Below are 20,421 nucleotides of genomic sequence, written 5' to 3'. Positions count from 1 at the left end.
AACTATCGTATGGTAAATATCTCATAGATCCTGGGTTCATTAGTATTTGCACCAAGAATGAGGCTAAGTGAGTATTTATTAATTGTCAGTGGTTGAAGGTAGTCAGTGAGGTGGATGGTACCATATTGTGCATGTAGGGGGCAGTACTGTGGGAACATTAGAAAGTGGGGGTATGGCGGTACTGTGAGAACATTAAACTGTGTGTGGGGGGGATGCCAGTCCTGTGGGGACATTATCCTGTGTTTGAGGGAAGCTACTACTGTGGGAACAAAATACTGTGTGTGGTGGGATGATCTTCCTGTGAAAACATTATGTTGTGTGTGGTGGGACGGAGGTACTGTAGGAACATTATACTCTGTGAGGGTATGGCGGTACTATGAGAACATTATACTGTGTGTGGGGGTATGGCGGTACTGTAGGAACATTATACTGTGTGTGGGGGTATGGCGGTACTATGAGAACATTATACTGTGTGTGGGGGTATGGCGGTACTGTAGGAACATTATACTGTGTGTGGGGGTATGGCGGTACTGTGAGAACATTATACTGTGTGGGGGGGTATGGCGGTACTATGAGAACATTATACTGTGTGGGGGGGTATGGCGGTACTATGAGAACATTATACTGTGTGGTGGTATGGCGGTACTATGAGAACATTATACTGTGTGGGGGTATGGCGGTAGTGTGAAAATACCTTTTTACGAGAGATGCCAGTACTGTGGAAACATTATACTGTGTGAGCGCCATCATATATATTACATAAGGGGTGTAATAAGGAGAGTCATAAAAAAGCCTCCTCAGGGCTGTGCTGCATTTGTACAGACTGCTCTCTGCCGTCCAGACGGGACCATGTGACACCAATGGGAAGAGGGAGGGTTTCCGGAGGGAAGAGTCTAGAGGGTGCACCTGGTCAGGAGACCTTGATGGCGCAGTTACTGAGATTATAAAGGCCAGAGCCCCAAAGGCAGAACAGATTTGGCGCCAACAAAGGAAAGGGGTGCGGGGAAGAATCTGAGGTACCAGCTCCTGGTAAAGTGCCCGAGGCAGCTGGGTGTGGGGCAGAACCTGCTTACAGGGCATAATGGGGGCATTACACTGTGTGGGGCCAAGAAAGGGGCCCTGTACTAGGAGAACACTCCGCTCCCTCACTTCCTGTCCTCCATAGTTGGCTCGTATGTATCTATTACAGGAAACAGAACAACAACGTTATGGTTCTTATAAAGGGGCAACAACAACCCCAAAAGAGTCTCCTCCGTGCAGAAGGGGTTAATGTCCCCGGCTGCGCTCAGTAATGGGGAATCTCCACATACCTCCACCTGCAGAGCCGCACTCCACATATATGGCTGCTCTGTGCGCACAGGACCTGTGATGAGGTCACAGGGGGAGGAGTCAGGGGTCACGTGATCCGCAGTGAAGACGCTACATGGAGACTTCTCCTCAGTCAGTGACATTCCCGCCATTATTCGCCCTCACTACTGGCACAATCACCTCGCGCCGCCTTTTCTACACAATGTTCTGTGTGGAATGTAACGTGTGATTTCTCTGGAGACAAATAGACCCCACACATGAGGGGATTATCACCGGTTACCGGACGTCTAGTATATGGCGGCATATGATTGTGCTATCGCCTCCACACCAGGAGCTAAAATGCCGAAATCTCGCTTATTTACCCCCTTCCAGTGTCCGGCTAAGGGTCATATACGGCCATGCCCCTCTCCAGTCGCTGTGGGGTTTGGTAATAGGATGGAGGGCGGCGTCCATGCTTGGACCTCAGAGAGAGTAATAAAATCACAGCTCCTCTTCCCTGTCCTTTACCCCTTACACCTGACCTGTTTAGCCAATTACCTGGAGACAAATGGTTTTACAGACGTAACGTGAGAGGGGCATATAACCTTATACGTATCGCCATGGTGACGAATGGAAGACCGCACACAATACACCTGAGGGGCAGATTGAACATTTGATGCTGCCATTCGGGGTAACCAATGCTTCGGCAGTCTGTGAAAATGTCATTAATTATATTTTTTCTCACTGATTGGTAGATTTGTGGTAATTTTCCTGGATGATATATTGAGTTCCTCACGTACTCTGGAGGAGCATGGTGAGCATGTCAGACAGGTTCTCCGGGTTCTACGTGACAACTATTTATTTGCTAACCTGGAGAAATGGCAATTTGTGGTACAGCAGGTCCAGTTCTCAGGACATTTGGCTTCTGCATTGGGGGTTCAGATGGACCCCGTTAAGGTCCAAGCAGTCCTTGATGGCTTCTAAGCAAGTAACCTGAAAGCTTTACAGAGATTTCTTGTAGTCGAGATACTGAGGAACAAACAAGCGAAATATAGGGTCTTATCTGATAACAAGATCTAATGAGAATAGAGGAGTATTACTCTCACCTGATAGAGCGGCACCTCAGCAACATGTTCAATGCATAAATCAGCTGCTGCCGGACATGGGGCCAAAGACCGAGCAGAATAGCTGATCCGGGTATAATGTGTCTGTACCTGCACTGCTGATGAAGACTATCAGATATGGAGATTTCCTTAAAAACGTTTATTCAAATAGGTTTTCACAGTCAACGCGTTTCATAGTCACGCAGGACCTCTTCCTCAGGACAAAACCTGATAGCGGATGAACATGTCAAGCTTGGAACGTTTTATATGCTGTCTTTATGAAAAAAAAAAAGCCAAACAAAGCACGATATGTCAAAGTTCATGAGAAAGTCTGTCAAACAAAGATAAATTATGGTTCATGAAAAAAAACATTTACATACATTAATTATATTAAAAAGTGCTTATGAATGAAGTGAGGTCACCTAAAAGATGAATAAACATGTATGTGATGTGAATGAGAAAGTTCTTGCCAGTAAATAAATCATTTATAAATGGTGTTATTGAGTTGTGTCAGTAGTTTCCTACATGAGATGTGACCTGGTGTTCTGGAAGGTTCTGAAGTCACAGGTATAGTGGTGTAAAGCTGGGCACCACTAGTGAACTGGATGGATCAGCATTGACCTTAAAAATAGGATTATTGGAAAAGAATCCATAGAACCAGAAGACAAATCCGTAACCCAATGGTTAATAAGTAATAAGAATGAATGTCAGCCTGGGGTGTTACATAGTGAGAAATGGAAGTGCTGACAACACAAGAATGTGACTGAATCTTGTATGTGACGGCTGTCTATTCGAAGAGCGCGTGTTGGTTCCTGATCGCGGCTGTTCTGGTAACAGGAGACATAAACCTAGTGAGCATGTATCGGGGTCAGCTACTATGGTGGAAGCTGATAGAATGTGTAGTGGATGGGAGTGAGGGAAAATGAGGGAGGTGTTGAGGTGAATAATGCGATACAAAGAGCGTCGGCTGATCACTCAGGCTACAGAATGGAGGATCCATTGGAGGAGCACTCTGGATGCCAGAGACAACGAAAAAACTGGGGAGCGAACTACACTAGTGATGAGCGAGCAAACTCGGTAATGCTCGTTACTGAACATCGCTGTACTCTGCGAGCACCGAGCATTTCCGGGTTTGCTCAGCAGGAGTTCGGGTCCCCGCCCTGCATGTTTGGCGCTCTTTAGAGAACCAATAAACATGCAGGGATTGTCTGCCACGCACTATAATGCTGGAGCCATGTTGCTTGTAGCTTTACAGTGATTGGCTGGGTGCACAGCATCATCAGGTCTATAAGAGACCTGGCACCGTCCTGCTCGTCGCATTCAGCTCCGGATTCAGACAGTGTAGGGAGAGCTTCTGCCGAGACAGGGTCAGATGTGGGGGGTTTTCAGTTAGTGAGGGTCTACCGTCATAGAATCCACAAATCCAGCTAAACCAACAGTCCTTCTAAGGACTAATTGCGGAGTATATAGATTGCAGTGCTAGGTAGGCAGGGGAGTGTATGTGGCTCTATACATATCAGTACAAGGCCTGCAGGCAGTGTATGTGGGTATATAGATATCACTGCATACATCAAGAGGGTCCATTCCATTACTGTCTGCTGCTGCTGCCTATTACATATATACATAGCCCCAGGTATCAGTGACCAGGAATAAATTTTTTGCATCTTAAGCGTATGTGCACACGTCAGGATTTCTTGCAGAAATTTCCTGAAGAAAACCGGAAATTCTGCAAGAATTTAGTTGGGGGCAAGCACAATGCAGTGGCCCACTGTAACGCGGCCCATCTTAAGGCTTGGGTCTCCTGTAGTAGCACTTGAGTATAGCACATGTGCGACAGAGGTACACATTCTAACTACCCATTTCATAAAAATGGTTGAGGAACAATAAATACTTGTCAATAGAAAAAATGGTATGTTAGTGTATCACCACCGATAACACAAGTAAGTGCTCAATCAACAAATTTATTTCTCTCATTTGCTTCACATCAGCGTGTCAGCCAGGGGTCCATAGCATACCATAACATTGTTATCAGCACAAATCCTGCCTTGCTGCAGGTCCAGCTCTCTGAACCCTCGGCACGCTATACCACCACCGCCAGTACATGCTAATACTAATTTTACTAAATTATCAGTAGTGGTTGTAGTAGTGCCTATACAACTAGCTGAAATTTCAGCCTCATTTTTATTTTGTGGAAGAAAAAAAAAATACATACAAAAAGACATGACAGGAGATATAACAGGTATCTCTTTAAAGCACCACTCCAGCATTTCTTTCAGCTATGGAGTAGCACTTAAAATGTAAGCCCCCTGTCTTATTCTCACCCTGCAGTGGCTCCATCCTTTTTCAGCAGTGCGCCAGTCCCGTGGCGCCATCTTGTGCCCATAACTTCTGACTGTCCAGTTATATCACAAGCTCCCTATGTATCTCTGAGAGCCAGAATGGTGCCAGAGTGAGGCTCTCAGAAATGTATTGAGTTGTGACCTCCGATACACTCCACGAAACACTGGAGCTGCCGGAAGGTCACGAAGGAGCCCAATGGGAGAAACACTGGAAACAGATGATGGCAAAGGGTGAGTATAAAGCAGGGGGCAGATTTACATTTAAACACCACTGCAACACTGAAGAAAAACAAATCGCTAGAGTGGTGCTTTAAACACCGAGAATTCTCATACAGTTAGCAAAGATCTCATCAGAGGTGAACTTTCACGAATAATTTCCAGCACATCTTGATATTGAACTAGTTCCAAGAGATCTTGCTCCACGGACATGATCATAATGGCTTCAAGCAGGTCTTGTCCCATTGTGACCCGCAGTCTTGTCTTTATGAGTTTAAGCTTGCTGAATGCTCTTTCACATGCAACTTGTGTGAATGATAGAGGTCAATGAGTATTCATATGCCACAGACAGATTCTCATAGGCAGCGGAATAGAGATTGTACTTCATGAGTAATCGGTGACAGCAGAGGAAGCAATTTTTACATGACTTGCATTTAATTTTGACAAGGTCTGTATGTGCAGGTACACCCCATTCATCTCCATCTTCTCCATATTCTTCTGTAGCTGCAGTTGTTTTTTTCTGGTTCATCCAATTGTACCATCAACTTACGAAAGAGGTTTACAAAACTTCTGAGCTCACTGATAAGAGCTTCTTCATTAACTTTTGATAATTCTGAGATTCTTGTTAGGGTGCCTTCCTTGAGTAGGTTGGGGTCATTTTGATTATTTTCAAAAAATTTTGGCTGCAAAAATTGGGTATCAATTATCAACTGTTTATTTTCTGAAAATCTTTCAGTGAGGCTTGTCAAAATTTGATCTAAAATTGGCCTGTATACTTCCACACGAAAACGTTGTGTTTGATCAGCTGGCCGTTCATCAACTGAGCTTTCACCTGCCATTCTTTTCTTTCTGCCAGTACTCTTCACTTGGATCTCTGTTTCAATCTCCAAGAATGAAATAATATCGTGACTTGATATTATATCATTCATTTTTAATGCAAACTGTAGCAGTTTCTTTAATATGTTCAAATGTTATCTTCTTAAGCTGGTCAATCGCATTTTCAGTCATTGTCCAGGTGTCATGTCGGACGCTGTTCAGACCAGGTCGTCCAATAGACAGCGGTAATTCCGCTTTTGTCCACTATGCGCTCATTGGCGTCGGCTAGATTTTGTCTAGCTGGTCCGGGGTTAATTTACCTGGTGCTCGGATTGGAAGCTGGGCCATGCCCACTGCCTTTAAATAGTTCTCCTGAACATTGGGCATCGCCGATTATAGCTTCTGTCTTGTGCGTGGTTATCTCAGTCTGGAGTGGTGAGCTAGTAGTTGGAGTATCGTTGCTGGTGGTGTATTTCCCTTTGTCTATTTTCTCCTTCCCATATTCGTATTTGTTTTGCCCTTTGCATTTATAGTGTATTTTTGAGTGACTGCGGCGTGGTGCTTATTTTTCCTTTATCCTTGTCTGTGCTAACTGTGGGTATTGGAGTGTGGACTCTTCACTTGGTGGTGGGTAGTGGTTTCAGCCTAGGGTTGAAACAGGAGATAGAGCGAGGGTGGAGGCCCAGACATGCACACCATCAGTGTAAACTCTGGGAGAGGGTCAGTCAGGGTTTCCCTAGTCTGAGGGAAATCACAGGGGCCCGGGTTATTAGCTCTTTCCTACCTAGGTCTCCCGTGACACCAGGCTACCTGTTGTGGATTCTGTTTGTGGGCTCCCTCTGGTGGTTACTGCTGGTACTGGGTGACTTTGGTGGGTTGCGGCCTTTGGTTTCCACCTGTCCATCAGAGGCTGGGTGTTTCCTATTTTACCTGGCCTTTCTGTCATTCCCTTGCCGGCTATCAATGTATTCAGATGTGCTCTGTTTGGTTCCTGCCTACCTGCTCCCAGATCTTTCAGGATAAGCTAAGTGCTGATTTTCAGTTGTTTGGTTTTTTGTCCAGCTTGCTTATTATGTCTCTATGCTAGCTGGTAGCTCTAGTGGACTGAGGTTCTCCTTATGTGCCATGAGTTGGCACATGGGTTCTTGTAATCTCAGGATGGTTTTTTTGATTAGGGTTTTTTGCTGACCGCTCAGTCCCCTTTTGTATCGTTCTGCTTTCTAGTTTACAGCGGGCCTCAATTTGCTAAAACTATATATATCATCTCTATGTGTGTGCCTTCCTCTCATTTCACCGTCAATACATGTGAGGGGGCAACTATATCTTTTGGGGTTCATTCCTCTGGAGGCAAGTGAGGTCTTTATTTTCTCTGCAGTACTAGTTAGCTCTTAGGCTGGTGCGTGGCGTCTAGAACCAACGTAGGCACGCTCCCTGGCTATCTCTAGTTGCGTTTGTCAGGCGTAGGGCAGCGGTCAGCCCAGGTTCCATCACCCTAGAGCTCGTCCGTTATTTATTTGTACTTTGCTTGTCCTGTGCTATCCCTAGCCATTGGGGATTCATGACAGTATAGCCGGCCCACAAAGTGTTAATTGTTTGGGCTGAAGCAGGAGAAAAAGAAGTGTTTAAGGGAATTTTTTTTTTTTTTTCCCTTCAGAGTTTTGCTGCCTAGCCCTTAATTGCTGTCTAGCTGCTTCTTACCTCCTCTTAACCCTTGAATGGCTCTGATCTTAGCTGTTTAACATGGATGTCCAGAGTTTGGCTTCCAGCCTGAGTAATCTCGCGGCAAAAGTTCAAAACATACAGGATTTTGTTGTTCACACTCCCATGTCTGAACCTAGAATTCCTATTCCAGAGTTCTTTTCTGGAGATAGATCTACCTTCCTGAATTTCAGGAACAATTGTAAATTGTTTCTTTCTTTAAAATCTCGCTCCTCTGGAGACCCTGCTCAACAGGTCAGGATTGTAATATCTTTCCTGCGGGGCGACCCTCAGAATTGGGCATTTGCATTGGCACCAGGGGATCCTGCATTGCTCAGTGTGGATGCGTTTTTTCTGGCATTGGGATTGCTCTATGAGGAACCCAACCTGGAGATTCAGGCTGAAAAGGCTTTATTAGCCCTCTCTCAGGGGCATGATGAAGCGGAAATATATTGTCAAAAATTTCGGAAATGGTCAGTGCTTACTCAGTGGAATGAGTGCGCCCTGGCTGCAAACTTCAGAAATGGTCTTTCTGAGGCCATTAAGGATATTATGGTGGGGTTCCCTACGCCTACAGGTCTGAATGAGTCTATGGCTATGGCCATTCAGATTGATCGGCGTTTACGGGAGCGCAAACCCGTGCACCAGTTGGCGGTGTCTTCTGAACAGGCACCTGAGACTATGCAATGTGATAGAATTCAGTCCAGAAGTGAACGGCAAAGTTATAGGCGGAAAAATGGATTGTGTTTTTATTGTGGTGATTCAGCTCATGTTATATCAGCATGCTCTAAACGCACAAAAAGGGTTGATAAATCTTTTGCCATTGGTACTCTGCAGCCTAAGTTCATTTTGTCTGTGACTCTGATTTTTTCACTGTCTTCCATTTCCGTCGATGCCTATGTGGATTCGGGCGCTGCCCTGAGTCTTATGGATTGGTCATTTGCTAAACGCTGCGGTTTTAGTCTGGAGCCTCTGGAAGTTCCTATTCCTCTGAAGGGAATTGACTCTACACCATTGGCTATGAATAAACCGCAGTACTGGACACAAGTGACCATGCGCATGACTCCCGTTCATCAGGAGGTGATTCGCTTCCTTGTACTGTATAATTTACATGATGTACTAGTGCTTGGTCTGCCATGGTTACAAACTCATAATCCTGTCCTGGACTGGAAAACAATGTCTGTGTTAAGCTGGGGATGTCAGGGGGTTCATGATGATGCACCTCCGATTTCAATCGCTTCATCTACTCCTTCTGAGATCCCTGCGTTTTTGTCTGACTATAGGGATGTTTTTGAGGAGCCTAAGCTCAATTCGCTCCCTCCTCATAGAGAGTGTGACTGTGCTATAGAATTGATTCCTGGCAGTAAGTTCCCTAAGGGTCGTTTATTTAATCTGTCACTGCCAGAGCATACTGCTATGCGGAATTATATTAAGGAGTCCTTGGAAAAGGGACATATTCGTCCATCTTCGTCCCCTCTGGGAGCAGGGTTTTTTTTCCTGGCAAAAAAAGATGGTTCCCTGAGGCCTTGTATAGATTATCGCCTTCTGAATAAGATTACAGTCAAATATCAGTATCCATTGCCATTATTAACTGATTTGTTTGCTCGCATTAAGGGGGCTAGGTGGTTCACTAAGATAGATCTTTGCGGTGCGTATAATCTGGTGCGGATAAAACAGGGTGATGAGTGGAAAACCGCATTTAATACGCCTGAGGGCCATTTTGAGTATTTGGTAATGCCTTTTGGACTCTCCAATGCTCCGTCAGTCTTTCAGTCCTTTATGCACAATATTTTCCGTGAATATCTGGATAAGTTTATGATTGTGTATTTGGATGATATTTTGGTGTTTTCTGATGACTGGGAGTCTCATGTTCTACAGGTCAGGAAGGTGTTTCAGGTTCTGCGGGCCAATTCTCTGTTTGTGAAGGGCTCAAAGTGTCTCTTCGGAGTCCAGAAGATTTCTTTTTTGGGGTACATTTTTTCTCCTTCTACTATTGAGATGGATCCCGTCAAGGTTCAGGCTATTTGTGACTGGACACAACCTACATCTGTTAAGAGCCTTCAGAAGTTCTTGGGGTTTGCTAATTTTTATCGTCGGTTCATTGCTAATTTTTCCAGTATTGTTAAACCTTTGACTGATTTGACTAAAAAGGGTGCTGATGTTGCTGATTGGTCTCCTGCGGCCGTGGAGGCCTTTCAGGAACTTAAGCGCCGGTTTTCTTCTGCTCCTGTGTTGTGTCAACCAGATGTTTCACTTCCTTTTCAGGTTGAGGTTGATGCTTCCGAGATTGGAGCGGGGGCGGTTTTGTCACAGAGAAGTTCTAATGGCTCGGTGATGAAGCCATGTGCATTCTTCTCTAGAAAATTCTCGCCCGCCGAGCGCAATTATGATGTGGGTAATCGGGAGCTTTTGGCCATGAAGTGGGCATTTGAGGAGTGGCGTCATTGGCTTGAGGGTGCTAAACATCGTGTGGTGGTCTTGACTGATCACAAGAATCTCATTTACCTTGAGTTTGCCAGGCGTTTGAATCCTAGACAGGCTCGTTGGTCGTTGTTTTTTTCTCGTTTCAATTTCGTGGTTTCATACCTGCCAGGTTCAAAGAATGTGAAGGCAGATGCTCCTTCCAGGAGTTTTGTGCCTGACTCTCCTGGAGACTCTGGGCCTACTGGTATCCTTAGGGATGGGGTAATATTGTCCGCCGTATCCCCAGACTTGCGACGTGCATTGCAGGAGTTTCAGGTGGATAAATCGGATCGTTGTCCACCAGAAAGACTGTTTGTCCCGGATGATTGGACCAGTAGAGTCATCTCCGAGGTCCATTCTTCTGTGTTGGCTGGTCATCCTGGAATATTTGGTACTAGAGACTTGGTGGCCAGGTCTTTTTGGTGGCCTTCCTTGTCTAGGGATGTGCGTACCTTTGTGCAGTCTTGTGAAGTGTGTGCTCGAGCTAAGCCTTGCTGTTCTCGGGCCAGTGGGTTGTTGTTATCCTTTCCCATCCCGAAGAGGCCTTGGACGCACATTTCCATGGATTTTATTTCTGATCTCCCGGTTTCACAGAAAATGTCCGTTATCTGGGTTGTGTGTGACCGCTTTTCTAAGATGGTTCATTTGGTGCCCTTGCCTAAGTTGCCCTCCTCCTCTGAGTTGGTCCCTTTATTTTTTCAGAACGTGGTTCGTTTGCATGGGATTCCGGAGAATATCGTTTCTGACAGGTGATCCCAGTTTGTGTCTAGATTTTGGCGGACGTTTTGTGCCAAGATGGGCATTGATTTGTCTTTCTCGTCTGCATTCCATCCTCAGACGAATGGCCAGACGGAGCGAACTAATCAGACCTTGGAAACTTATTTGAGGTGTTTTGTTTCTGCTGATCAAGATGACTGGGTTGCTTTTTTGCCACTGGCCGAATTTGCTCTTAATAATCGGGCTAGTTCTGCCACGTTGGTCTCTCCTTTTTTTTGTAATTCGGGGTTTCATCCTCGTTTTTCCTCTGGTCAGGTGGAGTCTTCGGATTGTCCTGGAGTGGACGTGGTGGTGGACAGGCTACATCAGATTTGGAATCAGGTGGTGGACAATTTGAAGTTATCTCAGGAGAAGACTCAGCAGTTTGCTAATCGCCGTCGCCGCATGGGTCCCCGACTTCTTGTTGGGGATTTGGTGTGGTTGTCTTCTCGTTTTGTCCCTATGAAGGTCTCTTCTCCCAAGTTCAAGCCTCGGTTCATCGGTCCTTATAGGATCTCGGAGATTCTTAACCCTGTATCTTTTCGTTTGGATCTCCCAGCATCGTTTGCTATTCATAATGTGTTCCATCGGTCGTTGTTGCGGAGGTATGAGGTGCCCGTTGTTCCTTCGGTTGAGCCTCCTGCTCCGGTGCTGGTGGAGGGAGAATTGGAGTATGTTGTTGAGAAGATCTTGGATTCTCGTGTTTCCAGACGCAAACTCCAGTATTTGGTTAAGTGGAAGGGTTATGGTCAGGAGGATAATTCCTGGGTGGTCGCCTCCGATGTTCATGCGACTGATTTGGTCCGCGCCTTCCATAGAGCTCACCCTGATCGCCCTGGGGGTTCTCGTGAGGGTTCAGTGACCCCTCCTCAAGGGGGGGGTACTGTTGTGGATTCTGTTTGTGGGCTCCCTCTGGTGGTTACTGCTGGTACTGGGTGACTTTGGTGGGTTGCGGCCTTTGGTTTCCACCTGTCCATCAGAGGCTGGGTGTTTCCTATTTTACCTGGCCTTCCTGTCATTCCCTTGCCGGCTATCAATGTATTCAGATGTGCTCTGTTTGGTTCCTGCCTACCTGCTCCCAGATCTTTCAGGATAAGCTAAGTGCTGATTTTCAGTTGTTTGGTTTTTTGTCCAGCTTGCTTATTATGTCTCTATGCTAGCTGGTAGCTCTAGTGGACTGAGGTTCTCCCCATGTGCCATGAGTTGGCACATGGGTTCTTGTAATCTCAGGATGGTTTTTTTGATTAGGGTTTTTTGCTGACCGCTCAGTCCCCTTTTGTATCGTTCTGCTTTCTAGTTTACAGCGGGCCTCAATTTGCTAAACCTATATATATCATCTCTATGTGTGTGCCTTCCTCTCATTTCACCGTCAATACATGTGAGGGGGCAACTATATCTTTTGGGGTTCATTCCTCTGGAGGCAAGTGAGGTCTTAATTTTCTCTGCAGTACTAGTTAGCTCTTAGGCTGGTGCGTGGCGTCTAGAACCAACGTAGGCACGCTCCCTGGCTATCTCTAGTTGCGTTTGTCAGGCGTAGGGCAGCGGTCAGCCCAGGTTCCATCACCCTAGAGCTCGTCCGTTATTTATTTGTACTTTGCTTGTCCTGTGCTATCCCTAGCCATTGGGGATTCATGACAGCTACCATAAAGTCAAGGCCACTTGTCTGCAAATATTTTGAAACAGGCCCGATAACATCAAAAATAGGAAGAAACACGTGTGCTGTTAAAATGGTCTAGAACTCGCACAGCTTTTCATACCGGAATGCAGCCTCAGATGAATCTCTTGAATCACAGTTGTGCATTTGTGAGATTAAAAATAAAACCTCAATGGCATCCAGAAAAAGAGATTACTTCTCCCCAAATAGCTAATTAAGAGCCTTCTCCTTTGCCCACCATCTTGTTTCTCCAATTTTCTGTAATCGTAAAAGTTTTTCATGATCATGGCATTTTAGAAGTTGTTCTCCCCAAATGTTCATTCGCTTGTGTGAATCTCCAATAAAGGATGCCATGCGATTTAACAGCCCCAAAAAGTTTTTTGCTTCAAGGACTTCACAACAATCGGAGATACAGAGATTGAGGATGTGACTGTAGCACCAGATGTAAATAGAGTCAGGCACTTCTATAGCAATCTGTGCTACATATGAATAAGCCTACATATGAACTTCGCATATTTGCTGCACCATCAAATGATTCTCCAGCGATCTTATGGTAGTCAAGTCCAAGTACTTTGAAGTTAGCCATTAACAGTTCATGAAATCCTCAACCAGATGCATCTTTAACTGGAAGAACAGAAATGAGTCGTTCCTGAATCTCTTCATTTTTCACATACCTTATCACAACTGTTGCTTGATCTACAATCCCTGCATCTTGAGTGGAATCAACTTGGATGCTAAATCTCTTTTCACCAATTCCAGAAACTATGGCTTGCTTTACACAATGAACCACTGCCATGACAACTTTGTTACAGGTCTTGTATGATAAAAATGTCACTAAACTTCCACGACCAGCTGCCATTTTCCCAGCTTTTCCTCTTTTTTCTAAACGTGTTTTTCTTTTTCACTCTCTTGAATACTTTTTTCAAGGTGATTTTTTTAATGGTACATCATAATGGGATAACAGTAAGATCATTTCCAAAATATTACCATGGTTAATTTCACTATTGTTAAGGTTGTTGAGTGACTCGTTGGTTCCATGGGCACGAAATGGCAAGCATTGTTTCCCTAATAGTATTACCACATCAAAAATGCGTTTCATGACTTCAATATTCTGAAGTGCTTCCTTCTTTCGTTTTGAAGCTTGATATGGGTTTATTAATATGTCGATGGTTTTGTTTTTCTTTGAAATGAGGTATGCATTAGCGGCATCACAATGACTGTTTGATAATTCATGTTTTGCAACAGCTTGGTAGCAGTGTCTAAAATTTGTAGACCCATCAATAAAAGGTGAAACAGCACTTGAAAAGGCAATGCATTTGCTGCAGAAAAACGCTTCAATTTTTCAATTTATCACCTTCAATGTTAGCCAAGAGCGCATAACATGATCTCCATTTTGTTTCCTCCGATAATAGAAATCTGCCTCCTTAAATGGGATGTGGTCGCAATCCAAGGTGGTAGGTTAATAAGGATGTTGTTCAACAAATGCAATTTTTTCAGCAATAGAACTTGATGAAGATAGCACAAATAAAAGGCTGGTAGATTTTACTACATCCATGGCATTGCTTTCTAATATCATGGTGACCTCTTGCTCTGGAAGGTTCATTTGTTCTTCTTGGGAAGCACTGTGTGATTGTGGTTGAAAGCTCTGCCATAAGCTGCTTTCAGGGAAAGCCTCAATATCACTAGCATTAGCATCCAAATCTCCTTCCTTCGTATGTAACATTTTTGGAGAGCTTTAAAGTAGTGTTGAGCATTCCGATACCGCAAGTATCGGGTATCGGCCGATACTTGCGGTATCGGAATTCCGATACCGAGATCCGATACTTTTATGGTATCGGGAATCGGAATCGGAAGTTCCCAGTGTATGGTTCCCAGGGTCTGAAGGAGAGGAAACTCTCCTTCAGGCCCTGGGATCCATATGAATGTGTAAAATAAAGAATTAAAATAAAAAATATTGATATACTCACCTGTCCGGAGGCCCCTGCACCTGACCGCTGTTAATCGGCAGCCTTCTTTGTTTAAAATGAGCGCGTTCAGCACCTTCCATGACGTCACGGCTTCTGATTGGTCGCGTGCCGCTCATGTGACCGCCACGCGACCAATCACAAGCCGTGACGTAATTCTCAGGTCCTAAATTCCGAATTCTTAAAAACCACAGTTAAAAACATCAAGTGGCAGGAAAATCAGCAAAGAAAACACACAAAGGCACAATATAAATATCAATACAACACCAATTTAGAGAAAAGAGGCAAATCCCTGGGATTCGTTTAGTCCGTGGGGGGACATTGTGCCCAAGGTAGTAATCCATTTACATTCTTTTTGGGCTAACATACGTTTAATGTCCCCACCACGTATCCCACTCTGAATGTGCTGGATGCCTCGAACACTAAAGGATTTTGGGTTACTGTGGTGGAATTGTTTGTAGTGTTTAGGTATTGTCTTCAGCAAGGTCAAGTCAGTAACATTAGCCGATGCAAGAATGTCTCGCACATGCTCTCGGGTACGAATTCTTAATTGACGTGATGTTAGTCCGATATAAATTTTATTACAACCACATGTGGCATAATAAATCACCTGTGTGGTAGCACAGGTAATATGTTGATTAATTGAAAAATTGCGTGTACCATCAGCTGTAGCAAATGTGCTTGTTCTCAGGATATTTTTACAAGACAGGCAGCCGCCACAGGGAAAACAACCCCGCGGAGGCCCACCTGTATTAAAAAAAATTTTTCTAGTTGGAACATAGTGGCTCTGCACCAGAATATCTCTCAAATTCTGGCTTCTCCTAGCTGTCATTAAGGGATTCTTGGGCAAGAACCCCGAAATGACAGGATCAGACCGCAGAACACTCCAATGTCTATTAAGACATTCTCTCATTTGAGACCACTGGGCATTAAAGGTAGAAATAAATCTTATTGGCTGTTGATCACTTTTAACCTTTTTGTGACAGTGTAGTAGTGCAGCCCGACTACTCTTCTTTGCCCTACAGAAACCTTGCTTGATACATCTATTGCTGTATCCACGCATTCTGAAACGGTCACCAAGATCATTAGCCTGTTTAAGGAATGTCTCCTCAGATGAACATATACGTCTGATCCTTAAAAATTGGCCAACTGGGATGGCCCTGATGGTAGCATTCGGGTGGCTAGAGCTAGCATGCAGCAATGCATTGACCGAGGTGGGCTTCCGATATACATCCATCTGCAACTGCAGATGTCCATCTACCAGAATTTTGATATCTAGGAAGTCCACCTCGGTCCTACTATACTTATAGGTTAGCTTGATATTAAATGGGTTAGTATTAAGATCCTCCATGAAACTATGCAATTGCTGCTCACTGCCCTGCCAAATAATAAATAAATCATCAATATAACGTAGCCAGCACTGCACATGGTCCGCGGCCTGGGCACCCTCACCCCCAAATACTCCCCTCTCCCAAAACCCAAGAAAGAGGTTAGCAAAAGAGGGCGCACAGGCCGCGCCCATCGCAGTGCCGCACTGCTGTAAATAAAAAACATCCCGAAATACAAAGAAATTATGAGTCAAAATAAAATGAAGTAGGTCCAAAATGAATCCACAAAGAGGGCCACCCCAGTTGCTACCAGCAAGAAAAAACCGACAGGCTTCAAGTCCGTCCTGGTGCCGAATGCATGTATAGAGCGATTCGATGTCTGCGGTGACAAGAATCATTTCTTTCTCAATAGACATACCGTCAATCCTAGCCAGGACGTCCATCGTGTCACGGGCATATGAGGGCAAAGCTTCAACAAGTGGCTTCAAATAATAATCCACGAATTTGCAAATAGGTTCACATAGCCCATCAATCCCGGACACGATGGGCCGTCCTGGTGGAGACACTGGGTCCTTATGGATTTTAGGTGTAAAATAAATCGTCGGTATCTTTGGAGATCTAGTAAGCAACCCGTCCAATACTTTCTTAGGAATAACTCCATTATCAAACGCCTCTTGTAATATAATCTGCAATTCTGCTGAATAGGCCACCAGAGGATTCCGGTCCAAACGTAGATATGTTTTTTTGTCTCTAAGCTGCCTATAGGCCTCTTTTTCGTACATATGTTGCGGCCAGACTACTATGTTTCCCCCCTTGTCAGCCGGCTTCACCACTACATCTCTCATATTTTTAAGCTCATTCAAAGCAATACGCTGCTGTGCCGTGAGATTGTCATTTGTACGTCTCGTCGTCACTTTTTTAAAATCTTCCATCACTAATCTAGTGAATATATCAACAGCTGGACAGGCTGACAAGGGGGGAAAGCGAGTCGACCGCGGATATACACTTTGTGGAAACATACCTGTCACCACTGGGTCTTGTTCGTTGAGGAGCTCCTCTAAAATTCTAAGAGTCTCTGTTTCAGTCTGATCGATACACTGATGTTCACCTGTCCCCTTGGTATGCAGTTTTTTAAGAATTAGTTTTCTTGAAAATAAAAATAAATCTTTTATAGCTGTAAAAGAATCAAAATTATTAGTAGGTGAAAACGTTAAACCTTTAGAAAGAACTTCCATTTGAGTTTGCGTGAGAGTATATTCAGATAAATTGATTACCTCTGAATGATTGTTTCTATTTCTTTTCTCCTGTTGATTAGGTTGTGAAACTTTACGTTTCACTACTGCAGATTCTTTATTGGGGAACATGTTATGAGCATCAGGTTTTTTAGACTGTGACTTCTGCGAGCTCTCACTTGACGCTAGAGATGTATGGGACATAGATGCAGAGATAGATCTCTGTCTAGTTTTTCTATTACGTTTGAAGATTTTACGATTCCATCTATAAACTGTATTAGTCTGTTTATCACCGACATCCCTCTGGAATTTGGTAGTTTTCATGGTGCAGATATCTTTCTCCCATTTTTGAAATTCCTGTTCTATGTCCCGATTAAGTACATGCAGATCTGTCTCCGAAAGTTCCTGTTTGAGCAGGTTCTGGACTATTTCTATTTCTTTATCCAGCATGTCTATTGTATTATTGTTATGTTGTGCTAACAGCTCCATGAAACCCTTTGAGCATACATCTGCACATTCCTCCCATTTTTGCCGAAAGACAATATCATCCACTTCAAATGACGGAAACACTTGGACTCTCAGTCCTCTAGGTGTTAAACCTGTTTCCACATATTTGTTTAAAAATGCACGATTCCACCACACCCGGGTTCTCTTATGAAGTAAATCCTTCAATTTTTTAATTGCCTCATGTGTATCTTTACCAACACCTGCCACTGATGCCTTGGATCCATCGTTAAAAACCTCATTAATACGTGTGAGCCATGATTGCTCACGTGCTCTATAGTCCATGACTGCTTTAGAACTGGAAGCTGTGAATAACACAGAAAACGTTAATTGCAAAATTAGTTCAAAGCGCATTTTTGTATATTCAAAAAAAGGTACATATGTTACCTAGCAAACATTTGCTTACACATGCTAAATTGCATGTTGTGAATATAGAACAAACGACTCAAAAATCATATATAGATAAGGAGAACACAGAGTCTGATCTAATATATCAAAATTATGAAACAAACTTTATTATAAATAGTACATCACATATAAAATGTAAGAAACAACGAGCACGAAGCACAAATAAAGCACATGTACCAGTGTATATAACATGAGGTAATTGCACAGAAAAGTCCAAGCTGAGTGCTAGCACAGCACAGATGCAGCACATAAATGTCCTATGGCATATATGTATATATATGTAGTGTGTCTCTTATGTATTGCTAAAGCAGGTATTTAAAGCTTTGCTAGATATCTGACTGTAAGTCAGCAAGAAAGGTATGTGACATAAGGGGAAAACTAATATCAACAGCAGTAGCTGCCCCTATAATGTTAAACCATACCCATGCATAGAGATTCAGTCAATATCACATGGTGCAACACGATGTGGCATAAATAAGCAACATAAGATAGTAAGGAAAACAACAAGACAAACTAAGCCATAAAAGCAGAGAGTAAGTTACCCATCATAGCTGCAGCTAGCTGTGCCGGCACTCGCTCCCCAACGCACGTTTCGGTGTTTAATTCCTTCCTCAGGGGGCGTGGCTAAGCTGACAGCTAATTCCGCCCTATATACCATGCCTCAGAGATCATATGATCACAACAGAGCCAGTCACCATAGCTCCGCCGCGCATGCGCAGAGCGAACCATACGCTCCCCATCCACGCAGACGGATCCCTCTACCAGCACACAGTCACGTGGGGCGGCCGGCGCCTGACCGTCACCACGCAACCGCAGCAAGCAGAGAGGAGCACAGCCGAGCAGACGGAAAGAAGCGCAGGGAAGCCACGCGCACGTGCAGACAGAGGTGACATACAAATATAATGGCTCCTATAGTGTTCGGCCAGACTAATACATATATGCAGCACCGATACCATTAAAACACGGATTTAGAAAAATATATCCATCATGTGTAGATAGAAGACCATTCACATATGATAAAAATATGGCTTTGATGGAAGGTCTATAAACATTATAACACCATATACATGATGAAAAATAGTCCAATTCCAAAGTTAGTTTCCATAGCGTATCGTACTATCATCACTTGAAGTGTATGAACATAGCGTAGGTCCAGAGGGTGAAGATAATCTTAACACAGAGTCTTCATTTTTTAGTAAAATTTACTCCCCACATTTAGATACGTTGTAGAAGATGTTGTTTACTGTAAATGATCCATTTATATCATAGATATCAACAGGATTCACAAATATTCATATCTACTCCAGATACATCAAATCCGAATGGAAAATGCTGCATAAGAAAAAGGCACTATAAAAGCAGAAAAGAAACTCGATTAAATAAAAGCACTTAAAAACCACAGATAAAAACATCAAGTGGCAGGAAAATCAGCAAAGAAAACACACAAAGGCACAATATAAATATCAATACAACACCAATTTAGAGAAAAGAGGCAAATCCCTGGGATTCGTTTAGTCCGTGGGGGGACATTGTGCCCAAGGTAGTAATCCATTTACATTCTTTTTGGGCTAACATACGTTTAATGTCCCCACCACGTATCCCACTCTGAATGTGCTGGATGCCTCGAACACTAAAGGATTTTGGGTTACTGTGGTGGAATTGTTTGTAGTGTTTAGGTATTGTCTTCAGCAAGGTCAAGTCAGTAACATTAGCCGATGCAAGAATGTCTCGCACATGCTCTCGGGTACAAATTCTTAATTGACGTGATGTTAGTCCGATATAAATTTTATTACAACCACATGTGGCATAATAAATCACCTGTGTGGTAGCACAGGTAATATGTTGATTAATTGAAAAATTGCGTGTACCATCAGCTGTAGCAAATGTGGTTGTTCTCAGGATATTTTTACAAGACAGGCAGCCGCCACAGGGAAAACAACCCCGCGGAGGCCCACCTGTATTAAAAAAATATCTGTAATTAGTAAAATCACAATAACCTATGAAACCTCATCAAGCTAAATAATGACAGGACACACAAAAGGAAGGGCGCTCTGTGTTTATGGACTGTCCAAGAATTTATGGAAAGCTGGCCACCCTGATCTGTATTCAGAACAATTCACTTTTTACACACCACTGTAAAAGACAGTCTCGTTTGTTTTGGATCCTTTCCTTTTCCATCCTTTTCTCTCGAGCTTTCTGAGCACCCCCTTTACCTCTTTTTGATTTTCCACTCTCCATATTTATTTATAAACTACAAACAACTACCACCATAAAAAAAAAATAATACAATTTTAGAAGCAGAACGGCTAAACAAAAAAGCTCACTATGACATTTCAGCCATAAAGTTACACTCAATAACAATATGACTTTACGGTGTCAGAACACTATCAACCTGCAGACTAACCACATATCTGCAGCTTCATAGCTTCTGGGGACATGTCACATGCTAGGTTTCCTTTAAGGCTGGTTTCACACTAGCGTGTTTGATGCGAGACGCTTGCACGAGTCTCTCACATGAACACCCGGCGCTGGCATAGAAATATGCAGCGCCCCAGAGTTCTGGTCGTTGCAGTACTGTGGCTTCGCCGCTAAGGGGAGCCATGGTACGTTCGATGGCACCGAAGGAGTTCCTCCAATCAGGTATCACAGACAC

The 20,421-nt window shown here is 43.8% G+C and overlaps 1 protein-coding gene across 1 annotated transcript in view; it reads right to left on the bottom strand.

Annotated features, from left to right (window-relative positions):
* Positions 1–20,006, bottom strand: part of LOC143768273 (uncharacterized) — a 127,865-nt gene extending 107,859 nt beyond the window's left edge. The window contains exons 1-5 of the mRNA XM_077256966.1: positions 19,982–20,006; positions 15,949–17,665; positions 13,411–13,591; positions 5,496–5,628; positions 5,063–5,250 (exon numbers count right to left, since the gene is read on the bottom strand). Coding sequence (XP_077113081.1) covers positions 5,063–5,250; positions 5,496–5,628; positions 13,411–13,591; positions 15,949–17,665; positions 19,982–20,006 — 2,244 coding nt within the window. The remainder of the gene's footprint in view (positions 1–5,062; positions 5,251–5,495; positions 5,629–13,410; positions 13,592–15,948; positions 17,666–19,981) is intronic.
* Positions 20,007–20,421: the final 415 nt, after the last annotated feature.

The sequence above is a fragment of the Ranitomeya variabilis genome, chromosome 4 (genome assembly GCF_051348905.1).
Source record: "Ranitomeya variabilis isolate aRanVar5 chromosome 4, aRanVar5.hap1, whole genome shotgun sequence".
NCBI lineage: Eukaryota > Metazoa > Chordata > Amphibia > Anura > Dendrobatidae > Ranitomeya > Ranitomeya variabilis.
The sequence above is the reverse complement of the archived record's forward strand: the minus strand, read 5'-3'. Positions and strand labels throughout refer to the sequence as shown.